The sequence below is a fragment of the Eleutherodactylus coqui genome, chromosome 7, assembly GCF_035609145.1.
Source record: "Eleutherodactylus coqui strain aEleCoq1 chromosome 7, aEleCoq1.hap1, whole genome shotgun sequence".
NCBI lineage: Eukaryota > Metazoa > Chordata > Amphibia > Anura > Eleutherodactylidae > Eleutherodactylus > Eleutherodactylus coqui.
In genome coordinates this window covers 174,299,424-174,320,160 of record NC_089843.1, presented here as the reverse complement: position 1 = coordinate 174,320,160, position 20,737 = coordinate 174,299,424, and the positions used below count along the sequence as shown (strand labels likewise).

At 44.2% G+C, this 20,737-nt stretch overlaps 1 protein-coding gene across 1 annotated transcript in view; it reads right to left on the bottom strand.

Moving 5' to 3' along the window:
- Positions 1 to 2,161: 2,161 nt before the first annotated feature.
- The window catches only part of LOC136572973 (hematopoietic prostaglandin D synthase-like), a 71,042-nt gene continuing 52,466 nt past the window's right edge, over positions 2,162 to 20,737 (bottom strand). The window contains exon 6 of the mRNA XM_066574032.1: positions 2,162 to 2,508. Within this exon, the coding sequence (XP_066430129.1) occupies positions 2,344 to 2,508 (165 nt within the window). The 3' untranslated portion in view covers positions 2,162 to 2,343. The remainder of the gene's footprint in view (positions 2,509 to 20,737) is intronic.

Here is a 20,737-nt window from a genome sequence, read left to right as displayed (position 1 = left end):
GGTCAGAAAGAGAAAATGTTGTTTTCTGGCTTCTGTGATGGTAGAACCCTTTTAGTAGCGGAGTGCTGCCTGTGTTGCTGCACCTGGAACAGAGATTTGCAGTAGGCGACCTCCTGTGTAGCTGAGGATGCTTCCATTAGCAGATGACTCTCAGGTGTGTGTGACACCTAGTTTTATTACTGAATGAACATCCTTAATGGATCTGGGGAAGAAATTGTAACTTTTCAGTCAGTCTTGGGTGGAATCACCTTGGATGACGTATTAGATTCCAATTTTGCCTTCAGACTTCTTTCCCACGAGCGTACATTGGGCGGCATATGCTGTGATCTGATGCATTGGATTCCAATGCATCAGATCACATGGCTGCATTCCTGAGATGTTAAAGTGTCAATATAGGCCAATATAGCACCAGGCGTTTTTTGTTTTGTTTTTACATCGGGCCCAAAAGATAGTCCTGGAACTGTATCTGTTGGCCCAGAATACGTCGGGCGCTGCATGGGCTCCTCTGCTCTCCTCCCCACTCGCTCTTTGCAATGGGAGGGGGCGGGATGCTGGCAGAGCTAAGCCCCGTCCCGTCTTCTCCCATTGCTGGATGGCTGGCTGGCTGTGGACAGGAGCAGAACTAGGCTGTGTGCTGAGCTCCCGCGCAGTGCTGTTGTGTGTAATGGGAGGGATGGGGGTGGCGCTTAACTCTGCTCCCTCCCATTGCAAAGAGCATGCGGGGAGGAGAGCAGAGGTGAGCCTGCGAGGCGGAGGGAGAGGAAAGGGGCAATGGCATGGTGACCTTGGCGTATATACCTCGGCCGATCGTGAAAATGCTGGTTGATATACGCTCGTGGGAAGGGAGCCTAACACTACAAGAATGCTAAATAATGGGGAAGGCTCTTTGTTGTCATCGGGTCCTAGGTCTGAATCTTAAGTATACAGGGTCTGGAAGTGTATGGTTTTCCCCCCCCCCCAAATTTACCCTTGAGCTTTAGTGAATATGGTGTTTAAAAAAAAATGCAGCGGAGCTACTCCAGTGGCAGGAAAGTGCAGTGGTTGTGGAAAAATACTTATCTTAATTAGGTGTCCTGGTGGTGAAGTTGTAAAAGAGGTATGTTACATGGGAAACTGGGTGCAGCCAGGCCAGTATCCATACAACCTCGTGGGTTGACGTATAATAAATGTAGTGGTAAAGGTCAAGTTAAAAAAAAACTGGAACTAAGGCGCAATCCTGAGATGGAGATGTATATATACACAAGTCTTTAGTCATGGGAAAAAAAATCTGTTTTATTTGCTAAAACCAGCCAGCTATTAGTTGATTTAGTTGCCATGATTAGGCTATGTCCCTTTTTTTTGGATGAGCCAAGACATTTTCAAACAGTTTTTTAAACCGTAAAGTGTGCCACAAAGCATGTAGGTTTTCTGGCACAATTTATACCAGAAAACTGGCCTATTTGGAGTGGTAAATCTGCCCCATTGTTTACAGTAGTTGGTGACACGAGACAGCTAGAGATGCATTATGAATAGAGAATCATTTTCTCTGCTTCACTGTGTGTACCCTTGTTCCCAGTAGGCTGTCATATCCCAGTTTATGAATTACCTGAAGTTTACCTTGTACTATTAATGTTTCTCATGACGCTTCTCCGTGTTCCCCAGAAACATTAAGACTTGCAGCTTACTTAAGATTAGAGGATATATTTTCCAAAAAAAGCAGTACGATGAAGCTTTAAAGACTGGGATGGAGTATGGGGGTTGGGTTTAGATATACATCCTTCCACATGGAACATTTATAGGCCATCAAACTTTCAGTAGCGCCCCTGTGACCTATTTCTCTCTTCCCCCACTGAGCGGAGTGTAGACAAGTTGCCGCCAGATACCACATCTTTTATCAGTGGAGATTCGATGCAGATTCAATAGTTCGCCTGTCCCATTGAAATCAATGGCTGGACCTGATGCTTAATGTGTTTGGCACCTTTTAGGTGCTCATTAAAATTTAATTAAATGAATCTAAAAGGAGGAAGGCTGTCACTAGACACACAACTACTCTTGAAATGTGCAGTTGTAGAATTGGGTCTTTGCTAAAGCCTAAATGTTACTAGGTTTTGCTTTGCATAACACCACAGAATAAGCAATAGTAGAAGAGGAATGGAAAGCCTTCCACTGAAGAGAAGAGTCATACAGGCATGCACATCAACTTTATTTAGTAATTTGCTGACATTTCCTCCATTTAATAAACATGGATATTTTTCTATAGCTCAAAGTGTAATTAACAGCCTCTAAATAAAAGGGATCACAACATTCTGTGGCCTTTAGTAACTGCAGCAGCATCTTCATTGTTACATTACACTGAATGCTATATCAATAGGGTGTCTCTGGTCTTCTCTTTATCCATGCTGCAATCGCTGGTAGCTCCCTTACCCTTTGCTTGAGAGCGAAAAGATTTGGATAATCTTTGCAAAAGCCAGATTGGTAATACTCAAAACTATCGCTGCAGACCTCCCAAAAGAAGTCAGCCCAGGTTACCTGGTGAGAGAAAGAGAGAGTTACAGTCTGAGAACATACATACATAACAAAAATAGTTCTAATAAAAAATAAGCAGAGATGCCATAAAATGCCAAGATAAACTGCTGCTAATCTAGTAAGAACTGTACACCATGGTAAAAAGATCTCATATCCAGCTCCCACTGTTTGTGAGGCTGATAATGGAATGTTAATGGCCTTGCAGACAAACATAGAATGGTAGAGTTAGAAGGGACCTCCAGGGTCATCGGGTCCACCAATGCTGCCCAATGCAGGATCACTAAATCATCCCAGACAGATGTCTCTCCAGCCTCTGTTTAACCCCTTAATGACGCGGCCCCTTTTTTTTTCCATTTTCGTTTTTTCCTACCCCCTTCCAAAAAATAGTAACTCCTTTATTTATCAATCTACGTCACTGTATGAGGGCTTGTTGTTTGCAGGACGAGCTGTATTTTTCAATGGTGCTATGTAAAGTACCATATAATGTACTGAAAAACTTTAAACAAATTCTAAGTGGTGTAAAATGAAAAAAAGACACTTCGCCATCTTTTAGTGCATCTTGTTTCTACGGTACACAAACGGCAATAAAAGCGACATGATAACTTTATTCTCTGGGTCAGTACGATTACTACGATACCAACCTTGTATAGTTTTTTTTTACTATACTATTTTTTTTTCCCAGACATTTAATTTTTTTCAATTATTTTCTGCGGTCATTTTGTGCGCGCAATAACTTTACATTTTTTCGTCGACATAGTTTAGCAAAGGCTCATTTTTTTGCGGGATGTCCTGTAGTTTCTTATAGTACCATTTTGGAATACATACGACTTTTTGGTCGCTTATTATTGCATTTTTTCTGGGAGACAGGGTAACTAAAAAAGTGCATTTCTGGCGTTCTTTGTTTTATTTTTCGGACGACGTTCACCGTGCGGGAAAAGTAATGCACTACTTTGATAGTTCAGAGTTTTTCAGACGCGGCGATACCAAATACATATTCTTATTGCATGATTTAGATTTTTTAAATTATAAATATGGCAAAAGGGGGGTGATTTAAACTTTTACAACTTTTTAAAAAAATTCTTTTTAAACATGACTTTGAAGTCCCCGTAGGGGACTTTAACATGCGACGCTTGGATCGCTCCTGCAGTATGATGTAATGCTATAACATTACATCATACTCCTTTTTGACAGGCAGTCTATCAAGCCACCCCACGGGGATGGCTTGATAGGCAGCCCTGAGGCATTTCATTAGGCCCCCGGCTGCCATGACACCTGCACGGCTCCCCCGATCTCAGAATTGACAGCAGCATTTAAATGGTTAATAGCCTAATGGCTGACGCCACGCAACCTCTCTTCATACATACCCTGCGGCTCCATGACGTACCGGTATGTCATTGAGCTGGAAGGGGTTAAAGACTTCCATTGAAGGAGTATTCACCACCTCCTATGGCAATCTGCTCCACTCATAGAAAATAATTTCTGACAGTAAAGGCTTCTACCCACTTGCATTTTTTAACACGAATGTCAATGGGACCTTCTAATGTTAAAAATGCATTGCAAGTTTGTGGTTTGCGATTTTGGTGTGATGTGTTTTTAACATCAGAAAGTCCCAATGACAATCGCGCAACAAAAAAACGCAGCAATATCGCAGCGTTAAGAAGATGCAAGTAGGTAGGAGCCCTAACGGTGATTAAATCTGTGTCCCCTCCCTTTCAGTTTATAATGTCAACATTGGCTGGCAGAAAAGCTATTAGGTTCAATAGAACCTACAAACACAAGGATGGCAACTCAGAGTAATACCTAACTTTAATTTATAACTATGGCCACCTGCAGACGGCCGGGTCGAATCCCGTTGCAAGAATTCTCGCAGTGGGATGCGGACCCGTGTCCCTGCGGAGGCCTGCGGCTTACCCGCTCCCGGCGTCTTCCGTCTCTGCTATGCGCCGGTTGCCGGCCAGCTGGCGCATGTGCAGAGTGGAGGCGGACCGGCCCTACTGACATTTCTGTGCGGGCCCCTGCAAGAACTGCACAGAAATAGAGCATGCTGCGTTTTCCTTCCCACGTTTTTCACGCAGACAAATTACCGCTGTGTGCATAGGATTGCGTTTTGCAATGCAATCCTATGCATGCAAGCACGGACGGAAATTCTGTGGGAAATCCCGCTGCAGAATTTCCACTCGTGTGCGAGGGGCCTAGATCTTTGAATAAAATGGTAAAATAGGAGCTGCAACAACTAAAGAAATGAAGGGGGGGGGGGGGAGAGGTGGAGTGAGAAACCGAAAGCAAAAGTTGAGCCACCACCTTCACCAACATAGACCTATACCCCATATTTCAGATGCCATCCCTTCATGCACTAGCAATGGGAATGTAAAAAAGAATAAATACCACCCGACCATCCTCTAGCAGAGCCTAAATACTAGCATTCCACAGCTGCTTGCAATGGAAATGATGTCCTTCAGGCTAGTAGACACAGGCACCTTCCGCAACATGATGCTCTATGCTAACCCATAATACCAGATACCCAGCCACCATTTCATTGCCTGAAAACCTGGACCAGCCCTGCACCACCATATGAGTGATAACATGTCCCTGGCATTGAAAAACTATAAGTGGCAGGATGCACCTGATCCCAGACACATGGTCCAGCAAGCATGACCAGGGACATTACATATCCAAAACAGCACGCTGGGTCAATGTCCTGCATGTGGAGAATGAAGGTGAAAGTGCTGGTGTATGTTTTATGGCACTTCCAAGACTTGTGAGACATTTATCCTAGTCTGTTCCCTCCTCCCAAAAACAAAAAAAAATTCTAAAGCACAAGAAACAGCTGTAGCACTACAACTTTAACTTGGAGAAGGGCCATGCTTGACTGTTCCCTTCATCTGGTAGAAATTGTCCTTTGCAAACCTTTATATTACTTTTAAAACAAGCAGTACATCTGTCTCGCATAGCAAAATTTTTGTGTTCCTTGGAGCAAAACTGTGCTTGAGTTTTGTTTTTACCTAGCAGAATTTCTCCTTGTAAAATTTATGACATTGCTTTTAAGGCCGCTTTAACACGGGCGACAAAATTGTGCAATTCTCTCACGATGCAACAGAGTTACAAATCGCATGTATGTGAAGCCCATGGTTTCCAATGTGTTCCTTCACATTAGAGATGTTCTGTAGGCGGCTACATTGCGGGGGAAAAAAAAAAAAAAAAAAAAGAATCGCAGCATGCTGAATATTGCCACGATTTGTGATGTTTTGTAGCCCATGTTTCCCTATGAAGCCTTCCTCTGTGTTGCTTCGCACGAAGGCACAGTTTTCGTGCGGTGCAATGCAACTTTTACAGTAGGAAATCCTACCATTTCCCCTAAAATAAGCACTAGCTATGTAAAAAGCAAAAAAATCAAACCACCACCTAAATGGCACTGTCCAACTCCACCGCATTTCTCCTTCGCAGTTCCAGCACATGTGCTTGTAGTTTTCACTCTGTTCTCCCATGAAGAGAATCGCTCTGATTGGTTCTCAAGTGCCACAGCTCAGCAAATCACTGCAGCGCTCAATGAACCGATCAGAGCAAACGCTTCCTGGAGGCACATAGTGAAAACTACAAGCAAGTGTTGCGGAGCGGAGAGGAGAAGTGCGGCAGAGCCCAACAGGGATTATATTTCAAACCCCTTACCTCCTCAAAATCCTGGCAAAAGAGCACTACAAAGTCATTTGACTTTGCAGCAACAGGAAAACACAGCGATATCGCTACACTTTTTTTGCGGCAATATCGTTCTCACCATGTGAAAGTGGCCCAAAACAAGCATCCCACCTGCTGTCTTCCTTAGGGGCTCTTAGATCAAAAATTGCAGCATGTGAGCCCTTTGCTTTGATTGACCCCCTACACCACTGTACACTATTGTGACCAGTTTTTTGGAGGAGCACAGTGTTCCCCAAATTTGTAACTGTATTCCAATGCAATTTTGGGGTCTTTGGCTGCATAGAGCACCTTCTAGAGGGCAAATTAGTGAGCCCAATTTTTACTACACTCCGACTCCCATTATTGATTTTTGTGAATTCGGCCTGATACTGGCACAAACAGATTATTCCACTAATCGCTCATCATTACCTTTGGTCTCTATTTTTTTGTGTTGCTTTCACTACTATTCCCCCATTTCCCTTCTTATTTTCCTGTACTTAGTAGTGCACAACACTTCTAAACCTTCACCTTTTACCTTTCTACAAGGGATAGGAATGCTTTGATCTAGACCAGGGGATCAGAACTCCAGTCTCCAAGAGTGCCCAACAGGTCACGCTTTCAGGATATCCTCAGTATTGCACAGGTGTTCTAATTATTATCAGTGCCTTAGACATTGCCACAGGTATACTTACTATAGGACATGCTGAAAACATGACCTGTTGAGGCCCTTGAGGACTAGATTTGTGCACCCCTGATGTAGACAATGGCATACATGAAATGTCGTTTTTTTTTTGTTTTTTTTTAAGTTGTAAGAGAACCTGGGAGCTTTTAAGCAAACCCATTTTCTACCTAACAAACCACCAAATTTTGAAAAAGCACATTACAACAATTGGTATCACTCATATTCCCCAACAGGTAATGCAAAAGGTGTAGCTATTGCCTTGGAAAGGAATGTGTTCTCCAAAGTTCATGATATAAATGAGGGTAGATTCACATTTTTGAAAGCCTCATGAGCCAGAGTATTGATTACACTGGGTTGTCTATACATGTCAAACGTCAGCCAAACTGCTTCGGGCACTCAAACCATAGATACTAAGGATGAGCGAGTATACTCTCGAAAGCACTACTCGTCCGAGTAATGTGCTTTAGACGAGTATCTCTCTTCTGTCCATAAAGATTCGGGGACCGCTGCGGCTGACAGGTGAGTCGCGGCGGAGAGCAGGGGAGAGCGGGCGGAAGAGAGGGAGAGAGAGATCTCCCCGCTCTTCCCCGCAGCTCCCCGATCCACAGCGGTCCCCGAATCTTTAAGGACGAGCAGAGAGATACTCGTCTAAAACACATTAGTCAGACGAGTAGTGCTTTAGCGAGTATACTCGCTCATCCTTAATAGATACCCTTCTTGCTTTCATGGAGGATATTCTAATTGTCGCAGGTAACTTAAATGTTATGCTTGACCCTTTGTTGGACTCTTCTACTAAGAAATTTGTTTCATCATTAAGAGCCCTAGCTTGTATTAAAAACATCCTTCCACACTGCCCTGTTTGATAGAGGGGTATAAATGCCGCCCAACGACTTAGGAATTGTAGGGTGTAGAATTTATCAAAGGTCAGACTCCCTCTCTGCTTCTAGATCCATTGTATCCATTAACGCTGTGATCAAACCGTTCGTACACTCTGAATATTCCCTCCTTGTTATTGAGATGATACTTTCTAAAACAACTACCGCAATCCAGAACATGGAGGCTCAACGAAACAGTCAAACTAATCTCAAAATAGAGATAGATTGGACAAAGTTTTGAGGAACTTTTTCCACCTCAATTACATGGAGTCCATGTCTTAAGGTGCATTTAGACACAAAGATGATCACAATGAGACAATGTAATCAGCTGTTATCAGCGGTCCCTGGGCAGAGCACAGCCTGCGGTCCGTCTTATCAGCAGTTCTGCTGAACGACAGATTTCAAGCCGAACGCAGCTGCATTGTTCGGTAGAAAACGGAAAGATGGGCACATTTATAAGCAACAATTATTGCTCAAGAGATGGCTTTTGAGCAAATTGAGTGATAATCATTTTCTAAATGGGCCTTTATTCCATAATATGGGAAACACACAAAGCACTCATCAGAAGGGAACGTATTTCTAGAAGTTCTTTTCTAAATAAACAATAGCAAGTATTGAACTGGATCCTATTTTCCTCCAGCAGGTTTCGGGGTATTCTGTAGCTTCCAAATTGTATAGTGTGCACACATCATCGACCAGATCAGACACAACTTATCAGTCTCATATCCAAAATGGCTCTCTGGGCAGGAACGTCCAAACAGCCTCTTTTATTGCAAGACATAAAACCTGCCCTTTAATGGGCGTGCAACAGATTACATCAGTAAGATATAGGATTCTCATTTGTCGGATCATATAGAATCCACCACCCCTCTCCGAAGTCCACTGTGTGTCTCATTTGTCCTTTGTTCTATTACTTTCAGTTTTGACCGCGTGTATCTCTTTGTTGCAGAAGTTAGTATGGAGAAGTTTCTGTGTGGGGGATGGGAAAGGACTGGGGAAACACTCAGTATTGAACACAGGTATTCATGTAATACTATGACTTTTAACTCTCAGAGGCTGTTTGTGCAACTTATGTAATAAGCTTATTAAGCTAACATTATACCACACATCTCTCACCATGCCATTGTCCAGCAACTACCATAATGAAATCATGCAGTCATTAGCCTCTTAAAGAGTTAAAGTCACTACAGCTGCGTAATACATCTAGTTTAGTACAAATCAATAGACATTTTACACTGACTAATCATCATGTCTATCACAGTATTAAATCACACTGTATGCAAAAATCTCTAATTTAGACACAATTCACAAGCAATCCTGCATGCAGTCTACTTTTAACAAACTCAGATCAAAAAGACAAACTAAACAACAACATTTTTCATGAACTGGAAAAATCTAATTTGCATACAGGGAGACAAGGTGTCCAAACTAATGCTCTCTCTCACTAAAAAAAAGAAGCAACAGACATACATTCACTCCCTGAAATGTTTGAATGGCACAAAAACAAGTGACATCGAAAAGATCTCCTTAAAACAGTTCCTTAAAAGGGGTTGTCCCGCGCCGAAACGTGTTTTTTTTTTTTTTCAATAGCCCCCCCGTTCGGCGCGAGACAAACCCGATGCAGGGGTAAAAAAAAACAAAAAACGGATAGTACTTACCCGAATCCCCACGCTGCGGCGACTTCTTACTTACCTTGCTGAGATGGTCGCCAGGATCTTCACCCACGGTGGACCGCAGGTCTTCTCCCATGGTGCACCGTGGGCTCTGTGCGTTCCATTGCCGATTCCAGCTTCCTGATTGGCTGGAATCGGCACACGTGACGGGGCGGAGCTACGAGGAGCAGCTCTCCGGCACGAGCGGCCCCATTCAGAAGGGAGAAGACCGGACTGCGCAAGCGCGTCTAATCGGGAGATTAGACGCTGAAATTAGACAGCAGCATGGAGACGAGGACGCTAGCAACGGAGCAGGTAAGTGAATAACTTCTGTTTGGCTCATATTTAATGCACGATGTATATTACAAAGTGCATTAATATGGCCATACAGAAGTGTATACCCCCCCCCCACTTGCTTTCGCGGGACAACCCCTTTAAGTTTTACTCTAATCTGTACTAATTCAGGCATCAAGAATCTTTATCTAAACTCCACACAAGCAAATCACAAATTCATGTAAATCCAAATAAGCCACAGCTCCCTAAAATGATCCCAAATTCAACAATTCCCCATTTACAGTCCATCCTGACGAAAGTGTCCCCATAGGAAGAGCCCAGGGCTTGACTAGCTACCCATTTATATTACTACAAAACCTTTTTTACTCTGCAATCTCATATGCTTAAACTATTCCGCACTGTGCATCCAAGGGTCGTAGTTTCCAAGCAATTCTTAGAAGGACCCAGTGTCCTGCAATAACTACAGACCAATTTCATTTTTAAACACGGGTCTCAATATTTATGCCAGACTTCTGGCTCAATGTCTGAGCCGATGCTTATTCTCTTTGATAAATCCCACTTGTTCTGTAGCAATTAGAGGAAGAGACAATACAATAACACTTGTTAGTCTAATGCAATAGATTAAAGGGGTTGTCTCGCGAAAGCAAGTGGGGTTAAGTACGTCTGTATTGCCATATTAATACACTTTGTAATATACATCGTGCATTAAATATGAGCCATACAGAAGTTATTCACTTACCTTCCCTGCGCTGGTGTCCCCGTCTCCATGGCTCCGTCTAATTTCAGCGTCTAATCTCCCGATTAGACGCGCTTGCGCAGAAGGGTCTTCTCCCATCTGTTCGGTCCGGCACGAGCAGCATTCTGGCCCCGCCCCTTCTACGCGTCATCGCGTAGCTCCGCCCCTGTCACATGTGCCGATTCCAGCCTATCAGGAGGCTGGAATCGGCACGTGACGGGGCAGAGCTACGCGATGACGCGTAGAAGGGGCGGAGCCAGAATGCCGTGCGTGCCGGACCGAACAGATGGGAGAAGACCCTTCTGCGCAAGCGTGTCTAATCGGGAGATTAGACGCTGAAATTAGACGGAGCCATGGAGACGGGGACGCCAGCGCAGGGAAGGTAAGTGAATAACTTCTGTATGGCTCATATTTAATGCACGATGTATATTACAAAGTGCATTAATATGGCCATACAGAAGTATTTAACCCCACTTGCTTTCGCGAGACAACCCCTTTAAGCTAAACAAATCTCCCTCTCATGTTCCTGGCAACTGATCCAGGAAAAGCTGAAGTCCAGTCCAGCCTGTTGAAGTTCTTTGGTCTTCCCTCCATCTACATTAACGCAGTCATACAAATGTATAGACCACCTACAGCTACGATTAGGTTAAATTGCACACTTTCATCATCTTTCACAATCTTAAATGGGACTAGACAAGGCTGCCCTTTGTATTCCTTGCTCTGTCTTAAATTCCAGGTGTTGTTTTATAGTTTGGATTAATGTTAAGATTTTTGGTGTTAAAGGAGAATACTATGTAACAGCTGCATTTGCAGATGACCTTATAATTATTATGTTTTACCCCATTTAAGAGATCCTCACACTCACATCTACTTATTCCAAATGCTCTTTTTCTCAGTCTCATTGGTCTTCTTTTCCAAGTCAAAGTCTTTGCTTTAGAATTATATTTGGAACAAGCGTGCCAAAATAAACATCTACCCTATCCCTACTGAGATCACTAGGGGTCCGGGGGCTCCCAATTTACTAATATACTACAAGGCTTCTCGCCTTATGAGGACTATCGACTGGGTCCACAACCGGATAGAAAGCTTTGAATTGCACTGGAACAACAAATGTCTCTGTTCACACTGAGATCAGCAATCTTGTACTGTGAGTTATCTTAGGCAGCCTAACATATCTCAGACCAAAGTTACTTTAAATGCTTGGTCTAAGTATCACCAAACCAGACCATTTGTGCTTGCCCTTCCCCAACGACATAGATTTCTGATTTTTACAGACTCATGAACTTTCACTGAGAAACTCCCTCATAGCTCTTATATACCCTTAGATTCCGTGATAAAGGATGGAACTCTAGTATGCTACTTCTTAAAACTCACTTCTTACAATATCTAGCACTAAAGAAGACAACTCTTTCAATAAATAGTTTGGGTTAAATCTCTATCAAGTGGTTCCCCCATCCGAAAAGATGCTCTTCCGGAGGCGTCGCCAGGAAGGAGAGCTGGATGGCCGCACGTTAATACAGCTCTCCTCCTAACCTGCTCAGCGACTACAAAAGTGACTAATAAATCAGCCCAAACTACCTTTCTTCTACTCCTGAAGACGGCTAGTTACATACATAATGCCCAGGAGGGTGAAGAAGTCATCGCTGAAGAAACTAACTGACTTTTACATCACAAGAAGCCGAGGAAAGGAGCACAAAGATGGTGGCCATGGGCTCCCGCGCTCAGTAAGGAAAGACAAACCCACAGACGCCATGCCTGGACTCTCTGGAGGAGAAATACACCGAAGTGGTAGACGATGCCTTCCCGAACTGCCTGCAGGTAGAGGGTCTCTCCTCCTTGCTTCCCTGCATGTAACATCGCTGGCAGCGGGTGTCGGGGAGATGTTGGGCAACGGCTTGAGCCAGGGGCAGGGAGGCACCCTCAGCCGCCGCTGCGACTGGCTTCTCGGAGGAAATTTGTGCCGCTGTCACCAAGAACTGCTCAGACTGAAGACGCGGAGCTTCCTCCGCCGCACTGGACTTACCTGAGGGACTGCCGGCCGTGCTTCGGGAGGAGACGGGGAGCGGGGGCTGGATCCAAACTCGCTGCAGCCCCCCGCCCTTCTGGGACCCGCCATAGAACCCGCGCTCACACCGCCTGCTTTGAGTGTTGCTGACGCAGAATGTGCGGGTGGGTACGACGGACTGTCTCCAGGCTACTCCAGACGTGGTGGACACTCCGATTCAGCTTCTTGGGCCTGCGCTGATATGGGATGCCCCCCTATGATGCACTTCAGATTTTACACCAAACTGCAGGCCCTGAAGCAACTGATGGCAGACACCCTGAGCCAAAAGCTGTGGTTCCTACTGAGACAGGAGATACTCCCCAAGTTAACTCAAATGCTGAAGCCCTGGCACTAGTCGCTCATATGGGAAATAACATCAATCCAGCCCTTGGAGAAGGGGCTTCTACAGGCGTACGAAAATCTCCTCATGCAACGCTTACTAAAAAAGTTCCCAACTAAATGGTCCCCCATGGCCGGCAAAAATCATCCAGAGCGGGCTCAAAAAAAATCCTACTGATGCTTCTTCCCTCAATTTGGATGCGGCAAGTAGTAAAAGAGGCATCCAATACTCAACCCAATTCAGAATCGACGAAGGGCAACAAATCAAACTCTTCCAGCCCGTTAAAACAGCAAGCTCGCTATTCCAATGGTTCCGACCAACTAACTGAACTATCGTTAGAAGACATGCCAGCCCACAACCAAGCAGCTTCTGAAAGGTTTATGAAAGAAGCAATGCAGGCATTGCCAACAGCCTTGCAGGCATAAATGCAACAGTAGAAGAACTAGGAGAAAGAGTAGACCACACAGAGCGTAAAATGGGAGAATTTGCATCATCCCACAACTCATTAGTGGACTCACATAACAACCTAGCAGATATCGAGGATAGGAACCGCCAGAATAATATTAAATTCAGAGGCATCCCAGAATCGACACTGCCTTCTGAACTAACTGCGTTTCTGCAAAGCCTAATCCGGGCGGTTATCCCACAATGTTCACCTTTGGACCTCACCATTGACCGGGTCCATGGATTACCAAGAGCTCAGTGTGTTCCGACATCTTATCCTTGAGACACAATTGCCTGGATACACTTCTTTCATATCAAAGACCAACTTATGCGAGCCTCGAGACAAATGTCTACACTACAGCTCCTTTCCAGAAAATCACACTCTACGCGGACCTCTCCCAAGCTACAATAGCAGCAAGGAAGAAATTAAACTCCATAACTTCTGCCTTACGAAACCACGATGTAAGATACAAATGGGGCTTTCTGACTAAGGTTATCGTCACAAAGAATGGGAGAACCCACGTAATATCCACACTTGACAAAGGCTTGGAGCTAATGGAGAAATGGGACATTCCTTGCTCAACACGACCAGTCCAAAACCAGACCCAAAGGAACAACTCTTCCGCCAAGATCGCTCGGGAGTGGAGAGATACAACCTAAAATGACTACGTCGCTGATGACTGGTTCTACAAGTACAGGTTTTGCCACCATATTCCTGCAGATTTTCCCCAAGTTTGCACAGTTTGAATCACTGCACGATTATGTTTTTACTTACATTAATCCAAATGTTTCTAGTTCCCCAAAAGGGACCTAATTGTTCGTTTTCTATAGATGGCACACTATCACTGATAAGCCTGAAATACAAATTAATGTAAATTAACTCCCGCCGAGATGCAGTTTCCTTAGCGCAATACTACTATAAATTTACATGGCATTGAAGATTATGTCTCTTAATGCAAAAGGCTTGAATAGCCCATTTAAAAGATCCATTTTGTGGAGAGAAATTAAAAGTTCTAAAGCAGAAATTGTTTGTGCTCAGGAAACTCATTTCCAGTATTCTGACACCACTAGATTGACCAATAAGGACTTCCCCCAAATTATGCTAACGGCACAAAGAAAAAAGCGGGAGTCCTTATTGCAATTAAAAAGACGGTCGCTTTCCAGCTGCTGCAGGAGGTTCTAGAGGAGAGGGGAAGATTTGTCGCTTTGGTATGCAAGATCAATAATGTGACACTCACCATAGTGAGTGTCTACGCCCTCAACACCACACAGCTTGCCTTTCTAAATGCCGTTCTCAAACAGATCTCGCATATAATCAAAGGCAAACTCCTAATCTGTGTGGATTTTAATATTATCCAAAGTCCGGATTTGGACTCTGCATCGAGGAGCGACAGACCTCCCCCTCATCTTTCCAAATGGCTATGGAAAGAAGATTTATATGATGTGTGGCGATGTAAACATGCATCTGAGAGAATCTGTATGTTTTTTTCACACAGACACAACTTAGGCCTTAGTCAGACGGGCGTTTTTTCGCGCGATTTGCGGATCGCATGACGGATACGCATCTGCAAATCGCGTGACCGGTGCGCGCAAGTCGCCCGCAAATCACCCGAAAATCTGCTCCTAGCCGCGTTTCATTAGAAACGGGCCGGAGCTGTCCAGCGCATTGCATTCAATGGAGACGGCAATACAGCCGTCTCCATTGAAAGCAATGCGCTGCGGGCGAGCCTGGGATGAATTGTCGGTAAGGGCTTAAATATATAAGCCCTTACCTGCAATTCATCCTAAAATGTGTAAAAATAAAAAAAAAAATTGTATGCTCACCTGCCTGCAGCCGGAGCTCCGAGCGGCCGTCCTGCAGTGGGTGTGAAGGGTTGTGAGTCAGACCTGCCCCCTGATTGGCTCAGCGCTGAGCCAATCAGAGGCATGCCTCACTCACACCCATTCATGAATTCATGAATGGATGTGAGTCAGACCTGCCCCTGATTGGCTCAGCGGTGAGAGGCAGCAGTCACTCACCCATTCATGAATTCATGAATGGGTGTGTGTGAGTGTTTTCAGCCTCTGATTGGTCAGGCTGTGACCAATCAGAGGCAGATCATTCAGCAGGCGGGGATTTTAAATCCCCGCCGGCTGAATAGTGCCAAGAAGCAGTTCAGGAGAACTGACAGCGGCCGCGGCTGGACTCCGGCTGCAGCGGAAAGGTGAGTATACAATTTTTTTTTTATTTTAACACATTTTAGGATGAATTGCAGGGAAGGGTTTATATATTTAACCCCTTCCCGACAATTCACCCCGCGCACGCCGGCAGCCCATTGCTTTCAATGGAGCGGCTGTATTGCCGCTCCATTGAATTCAATGGGCAAACATCGTTCTTCTCTGCCACAGCTGTTACAGCTGTGGCAGAGAAGAATGATTTGTCTTCTATATGTTCTCAATGGGGTCAGCGCTGCTGCTGCCGGCCCCATTGAGCGCATATACAGAAGAGAACAGGAATCGCAGATCGCAGATAGGTGCGATCTGCGATTTTTTGTTCTATAATTTATCGGACGAGCGCATAAAAAGCGCTCATGTGTCCGATACCATTGCAAAGCAATGGTTTTAAAAAATCGCCGGACGCATGCGCAAATCGCGGCAATAAACGCCCGTCTGACTGAGCCCTTACTCTAACATCGACAGGTTCCTAACAACTAAATGCCTCTTACCAATGGTAGTAAAGTGTGAAATAAGAGACATCACCTGGTCGGATCACGCACCAATCACCCTATCCCTCCGCTTGCCACATCCCCCCTCAAATACTTTTATCTGGAGAAATAACACTTACGTTATGTCCCCTAAAAATAACACTACTACCACCACTGAAAAGATGCTATCTGAATTTTTTGCCTTTAATTTTCTTCCTTCCACCAGCCCTTCTACGCTGTGGAACGCACATAAGGCATTTATAAGAGGCCTTTTCATCCAACAAACAGCTCACTATAAAAAGCAACGCAATGCAACCACATTAGACTTATTATCTAAAGTTTCCACCCTGGCTGCGATTCATAAAACAGATTCCTCCCTGGGAAATTTACTTCCTTTAAAAAAAGCAAGAACAGAACTACAAGTGCACCTCGCAATAGATCATGGAAATCACCTAAAAGACTTAAAATGTAATATTACCACACGCATAATAAGGCGAGCAAACTAATGGCCAATAGAGTTAAAGCAACAAGAGCAAATATGAGAATCCCTTACTTAATATCTCAGACAACTAATAACAGGGTTTACAGCCCACAAGAAATCGCTGATGAATTTAGCTAATACTACAATTCACTCCACAACCTAAGCACGATAAAGACATTCCCCAACCTAATGAGGAGTTAATCAATGCATCCCTCTCTACATTATCTTTTCCGTCTCTATCGCAAAAACGAACAAGAGTTGAGTCTCCCTATTACACTGCAAGAAGTAGAACGGGCTATTTGATCATTAAAGATGCCAGGCCCGGTGGGATTCTCAAATGAATATCTTAAATTATTCAAGCCAGTCTTGTTCCCGTATATATGCGACTTCTTTATTCACATAATGCCAACAGGTAAAGCTCCCCCGGAAAACTTAAAAGCAATAATAATTACTATTTCCAAGGAGGGCAAATCCCGGGTAACTTTCGACCTATCTCACTCCTCAACTCGGACATTAAATTATATGCCAAAATAGTAGCCAACTGACTATTTCCTTTCCTGCCACAACTTATTAAAAACGACCAGGTGGGCTTTACGAGAGGACGTCAGGCTCCGGACGGAACAAGACGTCTAATCAATCTCATAGCTAGGGCTGGTGCTGCGCGGATGCCTTCTCTGCTCCTTGCTCTGGACGTGGAGAAGGCATTAGACAGGGTGCACTGGGGGTTCATGCATCAGGTACTGGTAAGACTTGATCTCTCGGGGACTATCCTTTTGGCTATAACTGCTCTCTATGATGCCCTGTCAGCTTCTGTTCTGGCAAGTGGCATACTTTCTAAATCATTTTCAATTACCAACGGCACACGCCATGGATGCCCACTATCCCTGCTTACATTCTCAATGATGATGGAACCGCTGGTGGAGGCAATAAGATCCAACCCACATATTAAGGGCATCCCTATAGGGACAAGCAGACATAAAATTAATCTATTTGCCGATGACATAATACTAACCCTGACAAATCCAAGAGCTTCACTCCCCCAGGTGGTGTCTACCTTGCAACAATTTGGAGCCATTTCATATTATAAAGTAAACTCTATAAAATCACAAATGATGGGTATTAACTTACCAAAATCGGATGAAAAGTCCCTAAGAACTACATTCCCATTTCAATGGTACTCCTCTTCCTTGCCCTACTTGGGACGTCATCAGTTGAGGGAATTAAGACTATACCCATCAGCAAACTTCCCTCAACTGAAGATTTCAATACAAAAAGAACTAGACCGTTTGGCCAAGTTTGAGCCTAGTTGGATGGGCAGGGTGAGATTGTATAAAATGCTCATTCTTCTACGTATTCTATACTTTTTTAGAACTATCGTCGTGCCCATCCCAGACTATTTTTCAATCCTTTCACCAACAAATGTGTGGATTCGTATGGAAGGGAGCGAATCCTAGAGTGGCGTCCTCTATCCTAAACAAGCCTTTGAAGTTTGGAGGCATGGGCCTTCCCAACCTCCGGAACGATCATAAAGCTTTCCTGATTGACCAGAGCAGACACTGGTGTAACACGGAGGCAGACAAAACGTGGGCTTCCATCGAAACAGCCGAGTGGCATAACAAATTGGAAAGCATTCCTCTTAGCGAACTCGATACAAACTCGGGGAGTCTTGCAATACCCTCCAACAGTGAAAGCTACAGTACAAGGATGGAACGCACTGGGTCTGGGATAAAATTTGAAACCACTCATGTCAACAAAAATTCCTCTTTCCCTGCTCACCCTAAAATACTTAATTCCGGACCTCTCCCTAAACAACTGGCCATACAGAGCAACTATGAATATCTCAGACTTGTACCATGGGAATACTGTGCTCCTCTTTATTCAGATACAAGAACAATATGCAGTCCCACCCTCCAAACACTACACATACATACGTATCTGCAACTTTCTAGGAGTCCACAAGTCTCTCTCCAACGTTACCAAATCCTCTAAACGACCTATTAAATTCAAATATAACACCACAGAAAAACTATCAAAACCTATCTATACCTGCCTATCTGGCATTCAGTCTTTCAAAAAGATGGTCAATTTCTTAAACTGGGAGAAGCATTTGAACAAAAAATTCTTGCCAAAGATGTGGTGTGAGGCCCTAAAATGGGCTCATAGATCCACCTCCTGCGCCTCCCACTGGGAACAGTATCAAAAACTCCTGACTAGATGGTATTGCTCCCCACTGAGACTGTCGCAGATGAGAAGGGACATCTCCCTTCTCTGTTGGAGAGGCTGCGGGCGAATTGGATCCTTACTTCACATATTCTAGGCATGCCCTCAGATATGCCAATAATAGGGCAAGATCTCACAGTTTACATCAAACCTGCACCCACTTTGAGGAAACTTGAACCTGAACTAGCCTTGCTCCTTATAGGCATAGAAAACATACCAAGCAGCCATAGAGTAATAATGTCCACACCTCACGAATTTTAATAGCGAGGAATTGGAGAACTAAATATACTCCCTTCATAGAAGAAATGCAAGATACCCTTACCCTGAATTGTGTTTATGAGAAACTAATTGCTCACCAAAAAGACGCTTTGGTTCAGTTTTAAAAGGACTGGGCAGTGTGGATCCGGGCAACAGAAATGCAGACAGGATTTGACTAGCCATCGACAAGCTCCTTTCCCACTTCTCTCCCCTCCCTTCTATCGCCGCCACTCACCCTCCAGACGTCTATCATTTTCTGCTAAACTGGATTCCCCCGGCGTAGGCTCTAGGGTCTGACGGCACTTCCACTCTCACTACATAACTTTCTAATAATGTTAAATCTACATGGAAACCGCTAAATCTTATAATTGTTGTCCGAAATGCAGAAGAAATATGTTTAAGGTACCTTAAAGGGGTTGTCTCGCGAAACCAAGTGGGGTTATACACTTCCGTATGGCCATATTAATTTCCCTTTTTGGGCTCCGGGGCCTTCGCCTGGGCTCCGGGGCCTTCGTCTGTTGTCAGGGTCTAGCGCTGGGGAGCCGGGAGCGTAGCGCTGGGGAGCCGGGAGCGCCGCGCTGGGGAGCCGGGAGCGCCGCGCTGGGGAGCCGGGAGCGCCGCGCCGGTTACCTGCTGCCTGGCGGTGGGTGACTGGTCGGCGGCTGCGGGGCGTCTGGTTGCCATGGAGACACAGCTGGTAGCGTCTCGGGAGCGCGCACGTCGGGCTGCAGCAAGCGACGAGAAAAGAGCTGGCGGGCATCTTGGGGAAACTTTTATAAGTTGCTGAAACGCTGGAACGGTAAGTAGAAACCAGCTAGAAAAGTCATTTACAGGGGGGCTTAGTAATGTATGCTTAATTAGGGGGACTGGGCAATAAAAAAAATTCACTGCTTCCTCGAGACATCTCCTTTAAAGTTAAGGTTACTTATACAGATGTCCCTGTTTTTTTCCCTACTTTCCATTCCCCTTTTCTCCATACCTCCTTATTTTCCCCTCCCCATAAAAATGTTAAAGAGTCAACGATGAAAATTCACAGATTGTATCGTTGAATATGCTGTATGTATCGGAAATCCCAATAAAAGTTACCGATTTAAAAAAAGATGCTCTTCCAGTTGAGATATCCCTCTAAGCTGCTCTCAACCCTTTACTAAATCAGTTTTGTGTAAAGACATGCCATTGAAACGCTTTTTAATATTCCTCTGGGAGAAGGCGCTTGGGACTCATTTTACAGATACTCAAATAAGAAAGGTCTATCAACTATCTTATGGCCCATCAAAATGCATCAGAGTGCAGGAAAATGTATATAAAATAATCTTTAGCGGGTATACCACCCCTACACAGACCCATCAGTACAAGCCTTCAACCTCAGACATCTGCTGGAGATGTAACCAGGAGCCCAACATATATTTACATATTTGGTGGCAATGTTCATCTCAGGCCATTCTGGAATGAGGTAATTGAGTTTTCCAGTTATATATGCTGAATTGAAATTAACATACCGTCACAGACAAGACCATCAATAGGTACGTTGAGAAGTACTAACAACCAGGTCAACAAACGTATCTTTTCTAAGGGCCAAATGTCTGATTCCTCCTCTTTGTAGGACTTCACGATGTCCTTCTGTGAATAACTGGTATTTACCCAATTCTTACTCCCTCCTCTCCCCATATGCCAGTTATTCATGGTATTTCTATGCTTTTAGGCACATTTGAATACCTAGTCTATCGTACTACTACATGTTTATTCAAACGTCTTCTTCTTTTAAACATGTGCCACAACAGACTGATTTGAACTTTGTTTCAGTTTTATTATCAACCCATTTACGGTTATACAAAATCAAATTAAAAAAA